Raw genomic sequence first — 18,855 nt, 5'->3', positions numbered from 1 at the left:
TTCTAGTCATGAAATCTATGCAGCCTACTCAATCACTTTTTATAGCTACTATTTACAGGCCTCATGGGCCATATACAGCATTCCTCATGGAGTTCCCTTAATTCCTATCGGACCTAGTAGTCATAGCAGATAATATTCAAATTTTTGGTGACTTTAACCTCTTGATGCTATGGGGGCGCTATTTCATTTTTGGATAAAAAGACGTGCCCGTTTTAAGGACAATATTTTGTCACAAAAATATGCTCGGCTATGCATATAATTGATAGCTTTGGAAAGAAAACACTGACGTTTCCAGAACTGCAAAGATATTCTCTGTGGGTGCCCTAGAACGGGAGCTACAGGCAAAACCAAGATGAAACGGCATCCAGGAAACCAGCAGGATTTGAGGCTCCGTTTTCCATTGTCTCCTTATATGGCTGTGAATGCGAGAGGAATGAGCCTGCCCTTTCTGTCGTTTCCCCAAGGTGTCTGCAGCATTGTGACGTATTTGTAGGCATATCATTGGAAGATTGACCATAAGAGACTACATTTTCCAGGTGTCCGCCCGGTGTCCTCCGTCGAAATTGGTGCGTCTTTTTCAGCTGCTGGTATTTTTCCATGCGATTCTGAGGAGAAAGCAGGCTTCCACGAACTGCATATCAATGAAGAGATATGTGAAAAAACACCTTGAGGATTGATTCCAAACAACGTTTGCCATGTTTCGGTCGATATTATGGAGTTAATTCGGAAAAAGTTTGACGTTTTGGTGACTGAATTTTCGGTTAGTTTCGGTAGCCAAATGTGATTTACAAAACGGAGCGATTTCTCCTACACAAAGATTCTTTCAGGAAAAACTGAACATTTGCTATGTAACTGAGAGTCTCCTCATTGAAAACATCCGAAGCTCTTCAAAGGTAAATGATTTTATTTATTTGGTTATCTGGTTTTTGTGAAAATGTTGCGTGCTAAATGCTACTCAAAATGCTAAGCTAGCTTAGCATACTCTTACACAAATTAGTGATTTGCTATGGTTCAAAAGCATATTTTGAACATCTGAGATGACAGTGTTGTTAAGAAAAGGCTAAGCTTGAGAGCAGGTGCATTATTTTCATTTTATTTGCGATTTTCAGAAATTGTTAACGTTGCGTTATGCTAATGAGCCTGAGGCTTTATTCACGATACCGGATCCGGGGTGGGGAGTATCAAGAGGTTAATATTCACATGGAGAAGTCCACAGACCCACTCCAAAAGGCTTTCGGAGCCATCATCGAATCAGTGGGTTTTGTACAACATGTCTCCGGACATACTCACTACTACAGTCATACTCTGGACCTAATTTTGTCCCATGGAATAAATGTTGTGGATCTTAATGTTTTTCCTCATAATCCTGGACTATCGGACCACCATTTTATTAAGTTTGCAATCGCAACAAATAATCTGCTCAGACCCCAACCTAGGATCCTCAGAAGTCGTGCTATACATTCTCAGACAAGGAGGACACAAATCAGTTAACCACCTAACTGAGGAACTCAATTTAAATTTGTACAATACCCTAGATGCAGTCGCACCCCTAAAAACTAAAAACATTTGTCATAAGCTAGCTCCCTGGTATACAGAAAATACCCGAGCTCTGACGCAAGCTTTCAGAAAATTGGAATGAAGATGGCGCCACACCAAACTGAAGTCTTCCGAGTAGCTTGGAAAGACAGTACCGTGCAGTATCGAAGAGCCCTCACTGGTGCTCGATCATCCTATTTTTCCAACTTATTTGAAGAAAATAAAAACAATCTGTCACGCCCTGGTCTTAGTATTTTGTGTTTTCTTTATCTATTTGGTCAGGCCAGGGTGTGACATGGGTTTTTGTATGTGGTGTGTTTTGTCTTGGTTTTTTTTCACATGTATTGGGATGGTAGCTTAGTGGGGTGTTCTAGGTGAATCTATGGCTGTCTGAAGTTGTTCTCAGAGGCAGGTGTTTATCGTTGTCTCTGATTGGAAACCATATTTAGGCAGCCATATTCTTTGAGTGTTTTGTGGGTGATTGTCCTTTTGTTCCTTTTCCTGTCCTTATGTCTGTCGTGTACTAGTTTGCACCAGTACTAGGCTGTTTCGGTTTTCGTTACGTTTATTGTTTTGTAGTGTTTGTGTTTAGAGTTTTTTTTCATTAAACATGAATCTCAATAGCCACGCCGCATTTTGGTCTGACTCTCCTTCGCATATAGAAAACCGTTACACAATCCAAAATGTATTTTGATTTGTTGCAAGGCTAACTAAAAAGCAGCATTCCCCAAGAGAGGATGGCTTTCACTTCAACAGTAATAAATTCATGAACTTCTTTGAGGAAAAGATCATGATCATTAGAAAGCAAATTACGGACTCCTCTTTAAATCTGCGTATTCCTCCAAAGCTCAGTTGTCCTGAGTCTACACAACTCTGCCAGGACCTAGGATCAAGGGAGACACTCAAGTGTTTTAGTACTATATCTCTTGACACAATGATGAAAATAATCATGGCCTCTAAACCTTCAAGCTGCATACTGGACCCTATTCCAACTAAACTACTGAAAGAGCTGCTTCCTGTGCTCTACCCTCCTATGTTGAACATAATAAACAGCTCACGGATTTGTACCAAACTCACTAAAAGTGGCAGTAAAGCCTCTCTTGAAAAGCCAAACCTTGACCCAGAAAATATAAACTATCGGCCGATATCGAATCTCATGTTCCTCTCAAAATTTGTAGAAAAAGCTGTTGCACAGCAACTCACTGCCTTCCTGAAGACAATGTATATGAAATGCTTCAGTCTGGGTTTAAACCCCGTCATAGCGCTGCGACTGCACGTGTGAAGGTGCACCATGCCATCCCTTGTGTTCAATAAACCGCTCTATTTGGATTCCTGCTTCATTTCCTCTGCATTCTTATCGATGTGACACTTTGAACTCTGAACCAGTCAAAACCTCCTTCTACAGCCTACCTTTACTGTATGGAACAACCACAGCCGGGGGTGAAAGTAAGGCTGTACGGAGAAGATGTGGCGTCCCAACAAACTCGATGGAGGTACGCCTTACCGGTAAAACATGAGCCTGTAACAATAATTATGAGAGAACTGTAGGCTATTACACCGCTTTTTATCATTACCACATGTCAGAGGCATGAAAAATGAGCGAATGGACTTGCAAACGGGTCGTATAGTCGACGCTCCAAAATGCGAGGTGGTTTGATGAAAACCCTGACATTTTGACGAGGCAGGGATGAGCGGCTGACACCGAGACGTGCGCAGACAGTGGACACATAAATTCTGGCCTAATGACAATTGCCAAATGTCATTACACTTTTTGGTGTTTTGTGTAACAGATGTCGCTTTCATTCACCACTATTAAGAGGCTGGAAATATGTTGTGAGTGGATGTGTGCGGGTAGCCTAGTAAAGGAGCCATTTGAAGTAATTATTTGACATTCAAATGAAAACATCATTACTGGTTGTGTTTATGCCACAAATTCAAATTCAAGAAAGTGTAAAATATTATAGCACCATTATTGCATGGAACTTCCATCTCATATTGCTCAGATGAACAGCAAAAATCGTTGAAAAACCCCCATAAAGCAACATCTCATGGCACAACGCCTCTCCCCAATTTGACCTAGATATTTTGTGTATATGTATTGATATGTTTGCTGTTGCCATTTTTCAATTGATGTAGTTCTGTCCTTGAGCTGTTCTTGTGTATTAATGTTCTGTATTATTTCATGTTTTGTTTGCCCCCTGGGAAGGATAGCTGCTGCTTTAGCAACAGCTAATGGTGATCCTAATAAAATACCAAGTAAAAGGTCATACATTTGAAAAGTTAAATGACAATTCTTTACGACTAGGCCCACAGAGATCCTATTGAATTAATAGGGATTTGATATGTTATTACACTTGTTTTGGTGCACTACAGGACGTCCCGTACCGGGAAGAAATTAATTCTCCTTTCACCCCTGCACAGGAGTACAAAGAATCTGAGGAGGAACAAATGGGAGACTTCAAAGTTCAACCCTAATCCAGGTCCAAACCCCATAACCGGACACCAAAGACAACCCATGACCTCATCCATCATAGGTCATGACAATCCCATCCACAAAAAGCTATGATGTAAGCTTAATAGGCAACTGTTGAAAATCATGGAGCAATCTTGGAGAAGCTGAGGTTTCAGATGGCACCCTCTAGCACAAATTCCAGTCCAAAACATTACACCAACGCAGCTCCCAGTGATTGCATTAGCTACAACTGATCAAGCTCAGGCAACACCTGAACCACCAGCAGTGGGCCGCCATTCCAGGGCTGTAGCTGCAGCTGCCCCCTACCAATCACCTCTGCCACTTCACCCCCAGACTCATCTTCTCTAACCTCACCCTATACAGCTCCAGCCTGTAGCGCCCCCCCCAACAAGCCTCTAGCTTCAAATAAAAAAAATCTGATTTCACATGTCCATTTAAAACACTATAAATCCACTCCACAGCGGCCTATCAACTTGAAACTTGTCATCGCTATCATAGACATCCCTATGATGAACCACACTGATGTTGGTAATGATATCTAAAAAAAACAAGGAAAATATTAATAACAACTCATTCTTTGCATATGTAACACTAATGCTCAAAATCATATTTTCCTCGTGAACCACACATCAGATTCACTCCAGATGTAGTATTTAGAATCATGATTGCCCATAAAGGAAGATAGTTCCTACTAGCTTTGTGAACCCCGTTCATTGCTGCTCGCAGATATATTTTAATAATGTATCTCTTATTTCGGTCCTGACAATTCATCCATTAATACTGTTTCAGTTTTATCTTAACTTCATATGATAACCATCTTATCACGGTTGTGTTGTATTGCGTTACCAAAGATCACGAGCGTGTGCATGTCTGAGTGTGTTTGTAGGGCATGGTAGAGTCATTACTGGAGTAAAGTTCTGCTGGAGAAGGAGCTGCTTCTGCTGCTCAGACAGGAGAGAAGACCTGAAATACAACCATGTTAAATATTACTCATCATGGGACACTTCCAGTCCAGACAACACTTACCCAGCCAACCCATTAGTCACAACAAAAATAAGTTACAGTAACAGTCTAGACCAGAATCAGTCAGCAACAACAAGAAATCAACTGTCTGTCACTATCAGACTATATAAAATTGTATCACTGTCACAAAAATAGTGGCCGTGGCTATCACAACAACAACTGATCAACAGCAATCAACCAACAACATCCTCACAAAACAATCAACCAACACTATCACCAATCATTATACTTTTCTGGTGATCAGACATGGAGGAGGTACTCACGGACTCATGCTCTTGGGGAGCTGCAGGCCCTGTGCCAGTGCCTGTAGGCCCAAAGGAGGAGGCTGGGGCCGCAGGGCCGGTAGGGTGGGCTGGGGGCCGTTCTGGACAGGTGACTGGATCACCCCGTTCAGGTTGCCCAACATGCCGTTCATGTTCAGCTGGGGACTTCCTGCTTGGGAGGCCATGAGCCCGCCCACCATGGAACTGCTGGCCTGACTGAGGCCCCCCAGGCTGTCAGTCAAAACCCGCCCACCCAGCCCGTTCAGCAAGGGCTGGCCGAAGGAGGCGGGGCTCTGCTGAGGGGGCGGAGTGCTCTGGAAGGAGAGAGAGGAGCTACTGCGGGAGGGACTACCAGAGTGGAGCTCCTAGAGTCGGAAGATAAAAACACAGGGTAAAACTAATGGCACAGTTATGGTTCATTTACAGGTGCAATCTGTAAGTTTAATTTCCCCATATTTCATATATTAACATTCCCTCAATGTAATAACACGCATCTCACGCCCACCTGAAGATCTGTCTTTTTCAGTCATCTATTTCCTGTGTTTGAGGGATGAAAATCCACTTGTCACTTAAATCTCGCTGGATGATTTGCTTTCATTTTATTCCTGCGACTCTTTCATACTCTTGCTTAACGTTACGACCGTGGAAACGTACTCCGGTAATGGCTAAAATGGGCTCAATGGAATAAATTGTCTTTACACTGATTCTATTAAAAAACGCTAAAACTTCGTTAGGGATATAACGCACCATATTGACACTTAAATCACAAGAAAGATAACTTGATTTCAATGGGCGTTCATTTTTGTGGAATTTTAAAAAGTATGTTTACAAATTAGATGTATTCGGTTCTAATTCTCAGAGTAAAACACTCAACGGACAATGTGAAAGCTTAAGTTTAATTCTTCCCAGAGGATCAATACAGCTGCATTAGACAAACACATTTTCACACAAGCACTGATATTTAACCGTTCATCATAGGCTGAGTCTCCTTCTACCCATCTGTACAAACATCGTTCTTTACTGCTAGGCAGGACACTAGTGATTCCAGGCCATAAACTTTTATTTCTCCCTTAAGGTGACCTGACCTCAACCCCCCTCCATCACCAATCCATGGCTCTCTCCCCTTATCAATGCCTGCCACATATAATCACTTCCCTGCACTCAACACATTCCAAGCTTAGTTGCACACACTATATACCTTCCTCCTATAACCCTTCACTTCTGGTGTAGACCCTCTAAACCTCAGCACTCCATCAGTGACACGAAATAAGTATATTTTCATATTCTCAGAACCCAACAAAAGCAACTTTTGAAAATCAACACTTGGATGAAAGTGATATTATGATTGATCTCGCAAAAAAAAATGCAAAGTATGTTTAGATACTGTAGGTGTAATCTAGAGCCAAGCATGTTGATTTTAATCTGATGGTATCCTGCTATTGACACACTTGTTGAATTATGCAAGTGAACGTGAGAACAACAGTAATTAATGGGGCAGTCTAGTCAGCACAGGTGAGTGCAGATAGGGTAGACAGAGGTAGTGTTTGGGGGATGCTGCCCTGTGCCACCCCTTTATGTTCATTTACTCATATACGCAAATAAACCTGGTGTATTTATGCAAATGATACACATAGAATTGTCTTTATTTTAACACAAAATACCCCCCAAAATACCTAATACAATAAGAACATTTATATGTGAGTGCATTCTAATAACAAAAATACAATTTCACAATAAATTGAATACCTCAATTCCCACCTAAATCCCTAAACTCATTATTTTTCCGTGCCAGTAAGATGTTTTACGTGCTATAACTCAGTCAATATCTGATGGATTATAAACATTCTAAAAGTATCTTCATCCATTGTCCTTCTGTTGCATTTATTAGAATGGTTTCTAAAACCTTTTTAACAATTTAGATGACCGTTGCTACTCAATGTACAAACAAGTAGAGGTAGCACCTTTGATTGGAAATGAAACTCAGATGTCACCTTTAATAGTACAGTTTGGGATAAAGGGTAAGAGTGTTGTATAAGTAACTACACAGTGAGTTCAGGTATTCGCTGGGTCTAAGTAAGGCGTGGTGGGCACAAAGGGGTTCTCACCTCGGATGAGGTGATGAAGGAGGTATCATTCAGGAAGCAGCTTTTAGACAGGGGACTCTTATTGGTGCTGAGGGAGTCTATAGGGACAAGAGAAGTACACACACAGGGATATAGAAACAGGGACAGGGAACCAACTACAAAAACACAACACACGACTGTCCAGATTATAATGACAAAAACAAGGTTTGTGTTTGGGGATGGTGGCACTCTTTTCAGACTAGCAAACTAACTCTAACAACGAATGAGGTAAGGAGGATGGAAAGCTTCTGAGAGGAGGTGAATGAGGAGTGGAGGATGAGGAGGGCTTTCTGAATCTGACCGTATGCGGAGGAGAGGAAGCTGATGTGGGCGTGGGTGGTGGTGGGCACTAGGCCCTGGGCGGAGTGGTGGGAGTGATGGACCTGCGGGGGGAAGGGACAGGCCAGCTCCACGTTGAGCAGCTGCAGCCGCTCCTTCTTGGCCGTCAGGCTGAGAATCTGGTCCTGGAGACGATGGTTCTCCTGCTGCAGCGAGTGGAGGGACTGGAGCATCTCTACAACTGGAAGAGAGAAAGAGAGAGATGGAAAGGGGGAGGGAGGCGGGAGAGAGGGGGAAGAAACAGGGAAAAGGGGTAGGAAAGAAAGTGAGAAAATGAGTGAGAGTATGGCACTGTATTCGAGTCACTTCCGTTTTTTAGTTACAGCTTCCATACTGAGTGTTGTGTCACACAGTACTGTTTGTGTAAAGACAGGTCCTAAGGGATACACTAATGATCATCGCTGAACAGCACAGCACATTTTAAAGGATCTGAAAGCAAGTGTATCAGACTGACTCGGGTTGATAAGAATCCACTTCCTCTTCAAAGAGTCCAAAAATAAATTTGACATCGGGTGTGTATGACAGACGGTGTCAAAAAGGCAGACACATCGCCCTAAAAAGACAGACTGAAAATTCTCAAGAGAATGAAGATATATTATAGACTGCCACAAAGCATCCCAGTGTACAGTGCTTTGCAAAAGTATTCATCGTCCTTGCCGTTTTTCCTATTTTGTTGCATTACAACCTGTCATTTAACTGGATTTTTATTTGGATTTCATGTAATGGACATTCACAATATAGTCCAAGTTGGTGAAGTGAAATTTAAAAAATAACTTGTTTAAAAAAATTCTAAAAAAGAACAAACGGAAAAGTGGTGCGTGCATATATATTCACCCCCTGTGCTATGAAGCCCCTAAATAACATCTGGTGCAACCAATTACCTTCAGAAGTCACATAATTAGTTAAATAAAGTAAAAAATGTGTGCAATCTAAGTATCACATGATTTGTCACATGATCTCAGTATATATACACCTGTTCTGAAAGGCCCCAGAGTCTGAAACACCACCAAGCAAGCGGCATCATGAAGACCAACGAGCTCTCCAAACAGGTCAGGGACAAAGTTGTGGAGAAGTACAGATCAGGGTTGGGTTATAAAAAAATATCCAACATTTTGAACATTCCACGGAGCACCATTAAATCCATTATAAAAAAATGGAAAGAATATGGCACCACAACAAACCTGCCAAGAGAGGGCCGCCCACCAAATCTCACGGACCAGGCAAGGAGGGAATTAATCAGAGAAGCAACAAAAAGACCAAAGATACAGTGCCTTGCGAAAGTATTCGGCCCCCTTGAACTTTGCGACCTTTTGCCACATTTCAGGCTTCGAACATAAAGATATAAAACTGTATTTTTTTGTGAAGAATCAACAACAAGTGGGACACAATCATGAAGTGGAACGACATTTATTGGATATTTCAAACTTTTTAACAATCAAAAACTGAAAAATTGGGTGTGCAAAATTATTCAGCCCCTTTACTTTCAGTGCAGCAAACTCTCTCCAGAAGTTCAGTGAGGATCTCTGAATGATCCAATGTTGACCTAAATGACTAATGATGATAAATACAATCCACCTGTGTGTAATCAAGTCTCCGTATAAATGCACCTGCACTGTGATAGTCTCAGAGGTCCGTTAAAAGCGCAGAGCACATCATGAAGAACAAGGAACACACCAGGCAGGTCCGAGATACTGTTGTGAAGAAGTTTAAAGCCGGATTTGGATACAAAAAGATTTCCCAAGCTTTAAACATCCCAAGGAGCACTGTGCAAGCGATAATATTGAAATGGAAGGAGTATCAGACTACTGCAAATCTACCAAGACCTGGCCGTCCCTCTAAACTTTCAGCTCATACAAGGAGAAGACCGATCAGAGATGCAGCCAAGAGGCCCATGATCACTCTGGATGAACTGCAGAGATCTACAGCTGAGGTGGGAGACTCTGTCCATAGGACAACAATCAGTCGTATATTGCACAAATCTGGCCTTTATGGAAGAGTGGCAAGAAAGCCATTTCTTAAAGATATCCATAAAAAGTGTCGTTTAACGTTTGCCACAAGCCACCTGGGAGACACACCAAACATGTGGAAGAAGGTGCTCTGGTCAGATGAAACCAAAATTGAACTTTTTGGCAACAGTGCAAAACGTTATGTTTGGTGTAAAAGCAACACAGCTCATCACCCTGAACACACCATCCCCACTGTCAAACATGGTGGTGGCAGCATCATGGTTTGGGCCTGCTTTTCTTCAGCAGGGACAGGGAAGATGGTTAAAATTGATGGGAAGATGGATGGAGCCAAATACAGGACCATTCTGGGAAAAAACCTGATGGAGTCTGCAAAAGACCTGAGACTGGGACGGAGATTTGTCTTCCAACAAGACAATGATCCAAAACATAAAGCAAAAACTACAATGGAATGGTTCAAAAATAAACATATCCAGGTGTTAGAATGGCCAAGTCAAAGTCCAGACCTGAATCCAATCGAGAATCTGTGGAAAGAACTGAAAACTGCTGTTCACAAATGCTCTCCATCCAACCTCACTGAGCTCGAGCTGTTTTGCACGGAGGAATGGGAAAAAATTTCAGTCTCCCGATGTGCAAAACTGATAGAGACATACCCCAAGCGACTTACAGCTGTAATCGCAGCAAAAGGTGGCGCTACAAAGTATTAACTTAAGGGGGCTGAATAATTTTGCACGCCCAATTTTTCAGTTTTTGATTTGTTAAAAAAGTTTGAAATATCCAATAAATGTCGTTCCACTTCATGATTGTGTCCCACTTGTTGATTCTTCACAAACAAATACAGTTTTATATCTTTATGTTTGAAGCCTGAAATGTGGCAAAAGGTCGCAAAGTTCAAGGGGGCCGAATACTTTCGCAAGGCACTGTAACCCTGAAGGAGCTGCAAAACGCCACAGCGGAGATGGGAGTATCTGTTCATATGACCACTTTAAGCCGTACACCCCATAGAGCTTGGCTTTATGGAAGAGTGTCCAGAAAAAAAGCCATTGCTTAAAGAAAAAAAATGTTTGCTGTTCACCAAAAGGCATTTGGGACTCCCCAAACATACGGAAGAAGGTACTCTGGTCAGATGAGACTAAAATGTAGCTTTTTGGCAATCAAGGAAAAGGCTATGTCGAGCACAAACCCAACACCTCACATCATCACCAGAACGCCACCCCCACAGTGAAGCATGGTGGTGGCAGCATCATGCTGTGGGGATGTTTTTCATCAGCAGGGAATGGGAAACTGGTCAGAATTGAAGGAATGATGGATGGCTCTAAATACAGGGAAATTCTTGAGGGAAACCTGTTTCAGTCTTCCAGAGATTTGAGACTGGGATGGAGGTTCACCTTCCAGCAGGACAATGACCCTAAGCATACTGCTAAAGCAACACTTGAGTGGTTTAAGGGGAAACATTTACATGTCTTGGAATGGCTAAGTCAAAGCCCAGACCTCAAGCCAATTGAGAATCTTTGGTATGACTTAAAGATTGCTGTAAACCAGCGGAACCCATCCAACTTGAAGGAGCTGGAGCAGTTTTGCCTTGAAGAATGGGCAACAATCCCAGTTGTTGGCGAGATGAGCCAAGCTTTTAGAGACATACCCCAAGAGACTTGCAGCTGTAATTGCTGCAAAAGGTGGCTCTACAAAGTATTGATTTTGGGGTGGTGAATAGTTATGCACACTCAAGTTTTCTGTTTTTTTGTCTTATTTCTTTGTTTCACAATAAAAATATTTTGCATCTTCAAAGTGGTAGGCATGCTGTGTAAATCAAATGATACAAACCCCCAAAAATCAATTTTAATTACAGGTTGTAAGGCAACAAAATAGGAAAAATGCCAAGGGGGTGAATAATTTCGCAACCCACTGCACTTACTGTTGGCTCCCATCTCTCCGTTGCCATGCTTCTCCAGGAGGAGCTCTATGTGGGAGCTGGATGGAGGGACGTTTTCAGGGTGACCTCTGACCCCAGGGCCCACGCCCTCCCTCTGGTCAAACAGTAAGGGCAGACTGCTCATAGGAGACCTGAGAGAATAACAGTGGTAAATCAACAGGGATATGGCTACAGAGAACGGAAACAGATTGAAATGGAATGAAGTTGGTACACAAGAGACAGAATTAAATGGAATGGTAAAGTATACAAAAGTAAAAGAGATAGTGTGAGTGTTGATAGTGTTGATAGTGGCAGTGATAGTGTTGATAGAGTTGATAGTAGTGTTGATAGTGTCAGTGAGTGTTGATAGTGGCAGTGAGAGAGAATAGTATTGATAGTGGCAGTGTGAGAGAATAGTGTTGATAGTGACAGTGAGTGAGAATAGTATTGATAGTGGCAGTGTGAGAGAATAGTGTTGATAGTGGCAGTGAGAGAGAACAGTGTTGATAGTGACAGTGAGAGAGAACAGTGTTGATAGTGACAGTGAGAGAATAGTATTGATAGTGACAGTGAGAGATAAAAGTGTTGATAGTGACAGTGAGAGAGAATAGTGTAGATAGTGACAATGAGAGAGAACATTTTCATAGTGACAGTGAAAGATAAAAGTGTTGATAGTGGCAGTGAGAGAGAATAGTATTGATAGTGACAGTGAGAGAGATTTGTGTTGATAGTGACAGTGAGTCATAGAGAAACTTACTGTGAGGAAAGGCTCTCTCGTGGCGAGTTGTCGTGACATGGGAAGCGACAGTCGTCCATCTCGGACTCTGAGAGGAGAGAGAGCAATCCCGATAAACTACCAGGTAGCTACAGTAGGGGAGACTGGGGTAAGTTGAGCCGTTTTTTACATTCAGCATCACTCCATCAAGGGAAATATAGTATGTCTTTCTGTTTTGAAAACATAGCTTGTCCAAAAAAAGTGGTCTCTTGGCACAACTTAGTTGAGCTGTGGGACAGGGTAGGTTAAGTTGAGCTGTGGGACAGGGTAAGTTAAGTTGAGCTGTGGGACAGGGTAAGTTAAGTTGAGCTGTGGGACAGGGTAAGTTAAGTTGAGCTGTGGGACAGGGTAAGTTAAGTTGAGCTGTGGGACAGGGTAAGTTAAGTTGAGCTGTGGGACAGGGTAAGTTAAGTTGAGCTGTGGGACAGGGTAAGTTAAGTTGAGCTGTGGGACAGGGTAAGTTAAGTTGAGCTGTGGGACAGGGTAAGTTAAGTTGAGCTGTGGGACAGGGTAAGTTAAGTTGAGCTGTGGGACAGGGTAAGTTAAGCCGCATACACATTTCTGTACTAAATTAAATATTACCACTACCCTTTTAAAACCATGTCTATCTTCATTTCCCAAACACAATTCAACACAATCACAATCGTTTTTTGCCTTTTAATAATTTTATGGATCTTTTAACAGAGGCTTAACACCTAAGGCCCTGTTGTTACCTCATATCTCAGAGATAATGCCTTGATTTTTTCTGCCTGGGAAGAAAACACTTCCATTTGCTCAACTTGCCATTGGCTCAACCATTGGTTCAACTTACCTCATGGTCATTGTCTCAACTTACCCCATGGTCATTGTCTCAACTTACCCCATGGTCATTGGATCAACTTACCTCATGGCCATTGTCTCAACTTACCTCATGGTCATTGTCTCAACTTACCCCATGGTCATTGGCTCACCTTACCCAATGGTCATTGGATCAACTTACCCCATGGCCATTGGATCAACTTACCCCATGGCCATTGGTTCAACTTACCCCATGGTCATTGGCTCAACTTACCCCATGGTCATTGGCTCACCTTACCTAATGATCATTGGATCAACTTACCCCATGGCCATTGGTTCAACTTACCTCATGGTCATTGGCTCAACTTACCCCAAGGCAAACATTTTGACTATATTTTCCCACACAGGTACAAGGATATACTTTCATGCTAGGTTTAGGACCTCATATTGAAGCGTATAGAGACCCCAACTGATGTATAGAACAATCTGCAAATGATCTACTTTGGTTTAGACACAAGCATCACGAAACCTATAACATAATAAATTAATTTGACTTGGTGTTTTTTACATTTTTTTTTTACCTAACTTGCTTACCACTTTATCCATGTGATTTATTCCGTCTCCGACTGAAATTAAGACCTCTTCCTTAATATTTGGTCAAATTATTAATTTTGTGTATGGTTTCCTTAGAAACAAGGGTGGGTCAACTTACGCCTTTGTCTCAATTTACCCCACTCTCCCCTATGTACAGTGGGGCAAAAAAGTATTTAGTCAGCCACCAATTGTGCAAGTTCTCCCACTTAAAAAGATGAGAGATGCCTGTAATTTTCATCATAGGTACACTTCAACTATGACAGACAAAAAGAGGAAAAAAATCCAGAAAATCACATTGTAGGATTTTTAATGAATTTATTTGCAAATTATGGTGGAAAATAAGTATTTGGTCAATAACAAAAGTTTATCTCAACACTTTGTTATATACCCTTGTTGGGTATATAATGTTTTTTGGTCAAACGTTTTCTGTAAGTCTTCACAAGGTTTCACACACTGTTGCTGGTATTTTGGCCCATTCCCCCATGCAGATCTCCTCTAGAGCAGTGATATTTTGGGGCTGTTGCTGGGTAACATGGACTTTCAACTCCCTCCAAAGATTTTCTAAGGGGTTGAGATCTGGAGACTGGCTAGGCCACTCCAGGACCTTGAAATGCTTCTTACGAAGCCACTCCGGTGTCATTGTCATGCTGAAAGACCCAACCACGTTTCATCTTCAATGCCCTTGCTGATGGAAGGAGGTTTTCATTCAAAATCTCACGATACATGGCCCCATTCATTCTTTCCTTTACACGGATCAGTCGTCCTGGTCCCTTTGCAGAAAAACAGCCCCAAAGCATGATGTTTCCACCCCCATGCTTCACAGTAGGTATGGTGTTCTTTGGATGCAGTCCAGCATTCTTTGTCCTCCAAACACAACGAGTTGAGTTTTTACCAAAAAGTTATATTTTGGTTTCATCTGACCATATGACATTCTCCCAATCTTCTTCTGGATCATCCAAATGCTCTCTAGCAAACTTCAGACGGGCCTGGACATGAACTGGCTTAAGCAGGGGGACACGTCTGGCACAGCAGGATTTGAGTCCCTGGCGGCGTAGTGTGTTACTGATGGTAGGCTTTGTTACTTTGGTCCCAGCTCTCTGCAGGTCATTCACTACGTCCCCCCGTGTGGTTCTAGGATTTTTGCTCACCGTTCTTGTGATCATTTTGACCCCACGGGTGAGATCTTGCGTGGAGCCCCAGATCGAGGGAGATTATCAGTGGTCTTGTATGTCTTCCATTTCCTAATAATTGCTCCCACAGTTGATTTCTTCAAACCAAGCTGCTTACCTATTGCAGATTCAGTCTTCCCAGCCTGGTGCAGGTCTACAATTTTGTTTCTGGTGTCCTTTGACAGCTCTTTGGTCTTGGCCATAGTGGAGTTTGGAGTGTGACTGTTTGAGGTTGTGGACAGGTGTCTTTTATACCGCTAACAAGTTCAAATAGGTGCCATTAATACAGGTAACACGTGGAGGACAGAGGAGCCTCTTAAAGAAGAAGTTACAGGTCTGTGAGAGCCAGAAATCTTGCTTGTTTGTAGGTGACCAAATACTTATTTTCCGCCATAATTTGCAAATAAATTCATTCAAAATCCTACAATGTGATTTTCTGGATTTTTTTTCTCACTTTGTCTGTCATAGTTGAAGTGTACCTATGATGAAAATTACAGACCTCTCTCATCTTTTTAAGTGGGAGAACTTGCACAATTGGTGGCTGACTAAATACTTTTTTGCCCCACTGAAACTTCATAGCAAACATAAATATCTCACTAACGACTGTGTGTGTGTGTGTGTGTGTGTGTGTGTGTTACCTTGAAGTGAGGTCTGGGCTTGGCTCAGTAGCGAGGGCAGTGTACGGGCAGTAGAAAGGATCCTGCTAAATGGCTGAGAGGAGCTGAGGCTGTAGGAAGAGCTGGAACATGGGTGCACCTGCAAGTGTTTAACACAGAACAAAGTCAGGATCTCATTTACCCTACAACTGAACACATTTGGGATACTATTTTAGTTGTAACATGATATTGTTGATAAGCTCAGTAAAAATGGCACTATATATTCCCTGCATAGTGCACTACAAAGTACACTACAGATGTAGGATCTTAATTTGATCACCTTGTTGCAGGAGAACTTTCCTGGAAAGCAGGACATTTTTAACTTAGCATACTTGAGGTTTAAAAAGGCGCATGAAGTTTGTAATTTCCACTTTGAAGTTTCAGACTCCTTTACGAATACATTTATCAACCCCGACAAAAGTGTCCATGAATTAAAATCCACATAATAATTCATATTTCCTGTTGCAGCAGGATTATTTTTCTGCTGTAGCAAACTGGCTCAAATGAAGATCATACATCTGTAGATACAGTTGAAATCGGAAGTTTACATACTCTTAGGTTGGAGTCCATTAAAACTCATTTTTCAACCCTCCACAAATTTCTTGTTAAGAAACTAAAGTTTCTACTTTATTCATGACACAAGTAATTTTTCCAACAATTGTTTACAGCCAGATTATTTCACGTATAATTCACTGTATCACAATTCCAGTGGGTCAGAAGTTTACATACACTAAGTTGACTGTGCCTTTAAACAGCTTGGAAAATTCCAGAAAATGATGTCATGTCTTTAGAAGTTTCTGATGGGCTAATTGACATCATTTGAGTCAATTGGAGGTGTACCTGTGGATGTATTTCAAGGCCTACCTTCAAACTTAGTGCCTCTTTCCTTGACATCATGGGAAAATCAAAAGAAATCAGCCAAGACCTCATAAAAAAAAATTGTAGACCTCCACAAGTCTGGTTCATCCTTGGGAGCAATTTCCAAATGCTTGAAGGTACCATGTTCATCTGTACAAACAATAGTATGCAAGTATAAACACCATGGGACCACGCAGCCGTCATACTGCTCAGGAAGGAAACGCGTTCTGTCTCCTAGAGATGAACGTACTTTGATGCGAAAAGTGCAAATCAATCCCAGAACAACAGCAAAGGACCTTGTGAAGATGCTGGAGGAAACAGGTACAAAAGTATCTATATCCACAGTAAAATAAGTCCTATATCAACATAACCTGAAAGGCCGCTCAGCCAGGAAGAAGCCACTGCTCCAAAACCGCCATAAAAAAGCCAGACTACCGTTTGCAACTGCACATGGGGACAAAGATCATACTTTTTGGAGAAATGTCCTCTAGTCTGATGAAACAAAAATTGGACTGTTTGGCCAAGATGACCATCATTATGTTTGGAGGAAAAAGGGAAGGCTTGCAAGCCAAAGAACACCACCCCAACCGTGAAGCATGGGGGTGGCAGCATCATGTTGTGGGGGTGCTTTGCTGCAGGAGGGACTGGTGCACGTCACAAAATAGACGGCATCATTAGCGAGGAAAATTATGTGGATATATTGAAGCAACATCTCAAGACATCAGTCAGGAAGTTAAAGCTTGGTCGTAAATAGGTCTTCCAAATAGATAATGACCCCAAGCATACTTCCAAAGTTGTGGCAAAATGGCTTAAGGATAACAAAGTCAAGGTATTGGAGTGGCCATCATAAAGCCTTGACCTCAATCTTATAGAACATTTGTGGGCAGAACTGAAAAAGCGTGTGCGAGCAAGGAGGCCTACAAACCTGACTCAGTTACACCAGTTCTGTCAGGAGGAATGGGCCAGAATTCACCCAACTTATTGTGGGAAGCTTGTGGAAGGCTACCCGAAACATTTGACCCAAGTTAAACAATTTAAAGGCAATGCTACCAAATACTAAGTGAGTGTATGTAAACTTCTGACCCACTGGGAATGTGATGAAAGAAATAAAGTCTGAAATAAATCATTCTCTCTACTATTATTCTGACATTTCACATTCTTAAAATAAAGTGGTGATCCTAACTGACCTAAGACAGGGAATTCTTACTCGGATTAAATGTCAGGAATTGTGAAAAAAACTGAGTTTAAAAGTATTTGGCTAAGGTGTATGTAAACTTCCGACTTCAACTGTAGGTAATAGGGTGCCATTTGGGAATCAGACTAAAGCTCTGCTACCTGACCCGAGCTCGACGGGCTCTGACATTATACATGGGGTTAGGGCCGGGTGGGGCCTGTTTATTCATCAATAACTAGGGTACGGGCAGGGTTTAGAGCAATGAAAAGGGTCGGGCCTTAAATTTGGCAGAAGCAATCGGGCCTGGGTAGGGTAGAGCCTGAATGCTGCGGGTATGGGTAAGGCTCTAACGCAGACATGATGTTGATTTCTGGAGTACCTGGGTGTTGAGGGCAGAGTTGACTGGTTGAAGTGGCAGCGTGGAGACGTGAGATGGCAGGAGTCCTGAAGAGAGAGCGGTGCTACATACGCCGCCGCCCAACGATAGAGGGGTGTTACAGACACCCCCACTCAAAGACAGAGGGTCCTTGTGGCTGGTGTAGAATCCTAACCAAGAGAGTAATATCAGACTTAATTCATAAATGCAATTCATTTATAAAACACACACATGCACATATGTACAGACATACACACACACACACACACACACACACACACACACACACACACACACACACACACACACAACCGCACACATAAAAGTGTTGAGGTCATATCTTGTCAGAGTAGAGCAGTAGAAGCAGGATGTCAACCCAGCCATTGACGCACATGCTCTCTCTGTTGACACAACACAAAACCACAATCTAACAAATCTCTTTACGACGCACAGATCACTAACTACCTAAGATTTACTACATATGTGCAGTCTGCACTTCTAGTTCTGTTCAAAATGTCATAAGCAAAAAAATGTATTCTTGGTTCTTCCCTCTTATTTTTACTCAATCTGTTACACTTCTTCATCCTTTTCTTTCTCTGTAGTGCAAATATGTACAAGCTTAAATCTGGCCGCCATTTTCTAAATGAGGTATCTTGCTTCCTGAACATCTCTAAATACACATACTTATAATGTGTACATTCATCATCCACAGCCACAATACACAGAAATGCTGTGTATTATTTTCACATGCAAGTCTATGCTTGCAGTCACTCATGCACACACAGGAAGCTAGAGGGTTACCGCACAGAGAATACGCCCACTCAGACAGATCTGGTGAGACTC

The 18,855-nt window shown here is 42.1% G+C and overlaps 1 protein-coding gene across 1 annotated transcript in view; it reads right to left on the bottom strand.

Moving 5' to 3' along the window:
• The window catches only part of LOC135538590 (protein AF-17-like), a 34,902-nt gene that overhangs the window by 8,105 nt on the left and 7,942 nt on the right, over positions 1 to 18,855 (bottom strand). The window contains exons 11-18 of the mRNA XM_064964484.1: positions 18,016 to 18,182; positions 15,587 to 15,704; positions 12,391 to 12,457; positions 11,637 to 11,785; positions 7,720 to 7,938; positions 7,401 to 7,477; positions 5,296 to 5,660; positions 4,915 to 4,972 (exon numbers count right to left, since the gene is read on the bottom strand). Coding sequence (XP_064820556.1) covers positions 4,915 to 4,972; positions 5,296 to 5,660; positions 7,401 to 7,477; positions 7,720 to 7,938; positions 11,637 to 11,785; positions 12,391 to 12,457; positions 15,587 to 15,704; positions 18,016 to 18,182 — 1,220 coding nt within the window. The remainder of the gene's footprint in view (positions 1 to 4,914; positions 4,973 to 5,295; positions 5,661 to 7,400; positions 7,478 to 7,719; positions 7,939 to 11,636; positions 11,786 to 12,390; positions 12,458 to 15,586; positions 15,705 to 18,015; positions 18,183 to 18,855) is intronic.

The sequence above is a fragment of the Oncorhynchus masou genome, chromosome 5 (genome assembly GCF_036934945.1).
Source record: "Oncorhynchus masou masou isolate Uvic2021 chromosome 5, UVic_Omas_1.1, whole genome shotgun sequence".
In the NCBI taxonomy this organism is placed as follows: domain Eukaryota; kingdom Metazoa; phylum Chordata; class Actinopteri; order Salmoniformes; family Salmonidae; genus Oncorhynchus; species Oncorhynchus masou.
The sequence above is the reverse complement of the archived record's forward strand: the minus strand, read 5'-3'. Positions and strand labels throughout refer to the sequence as shown.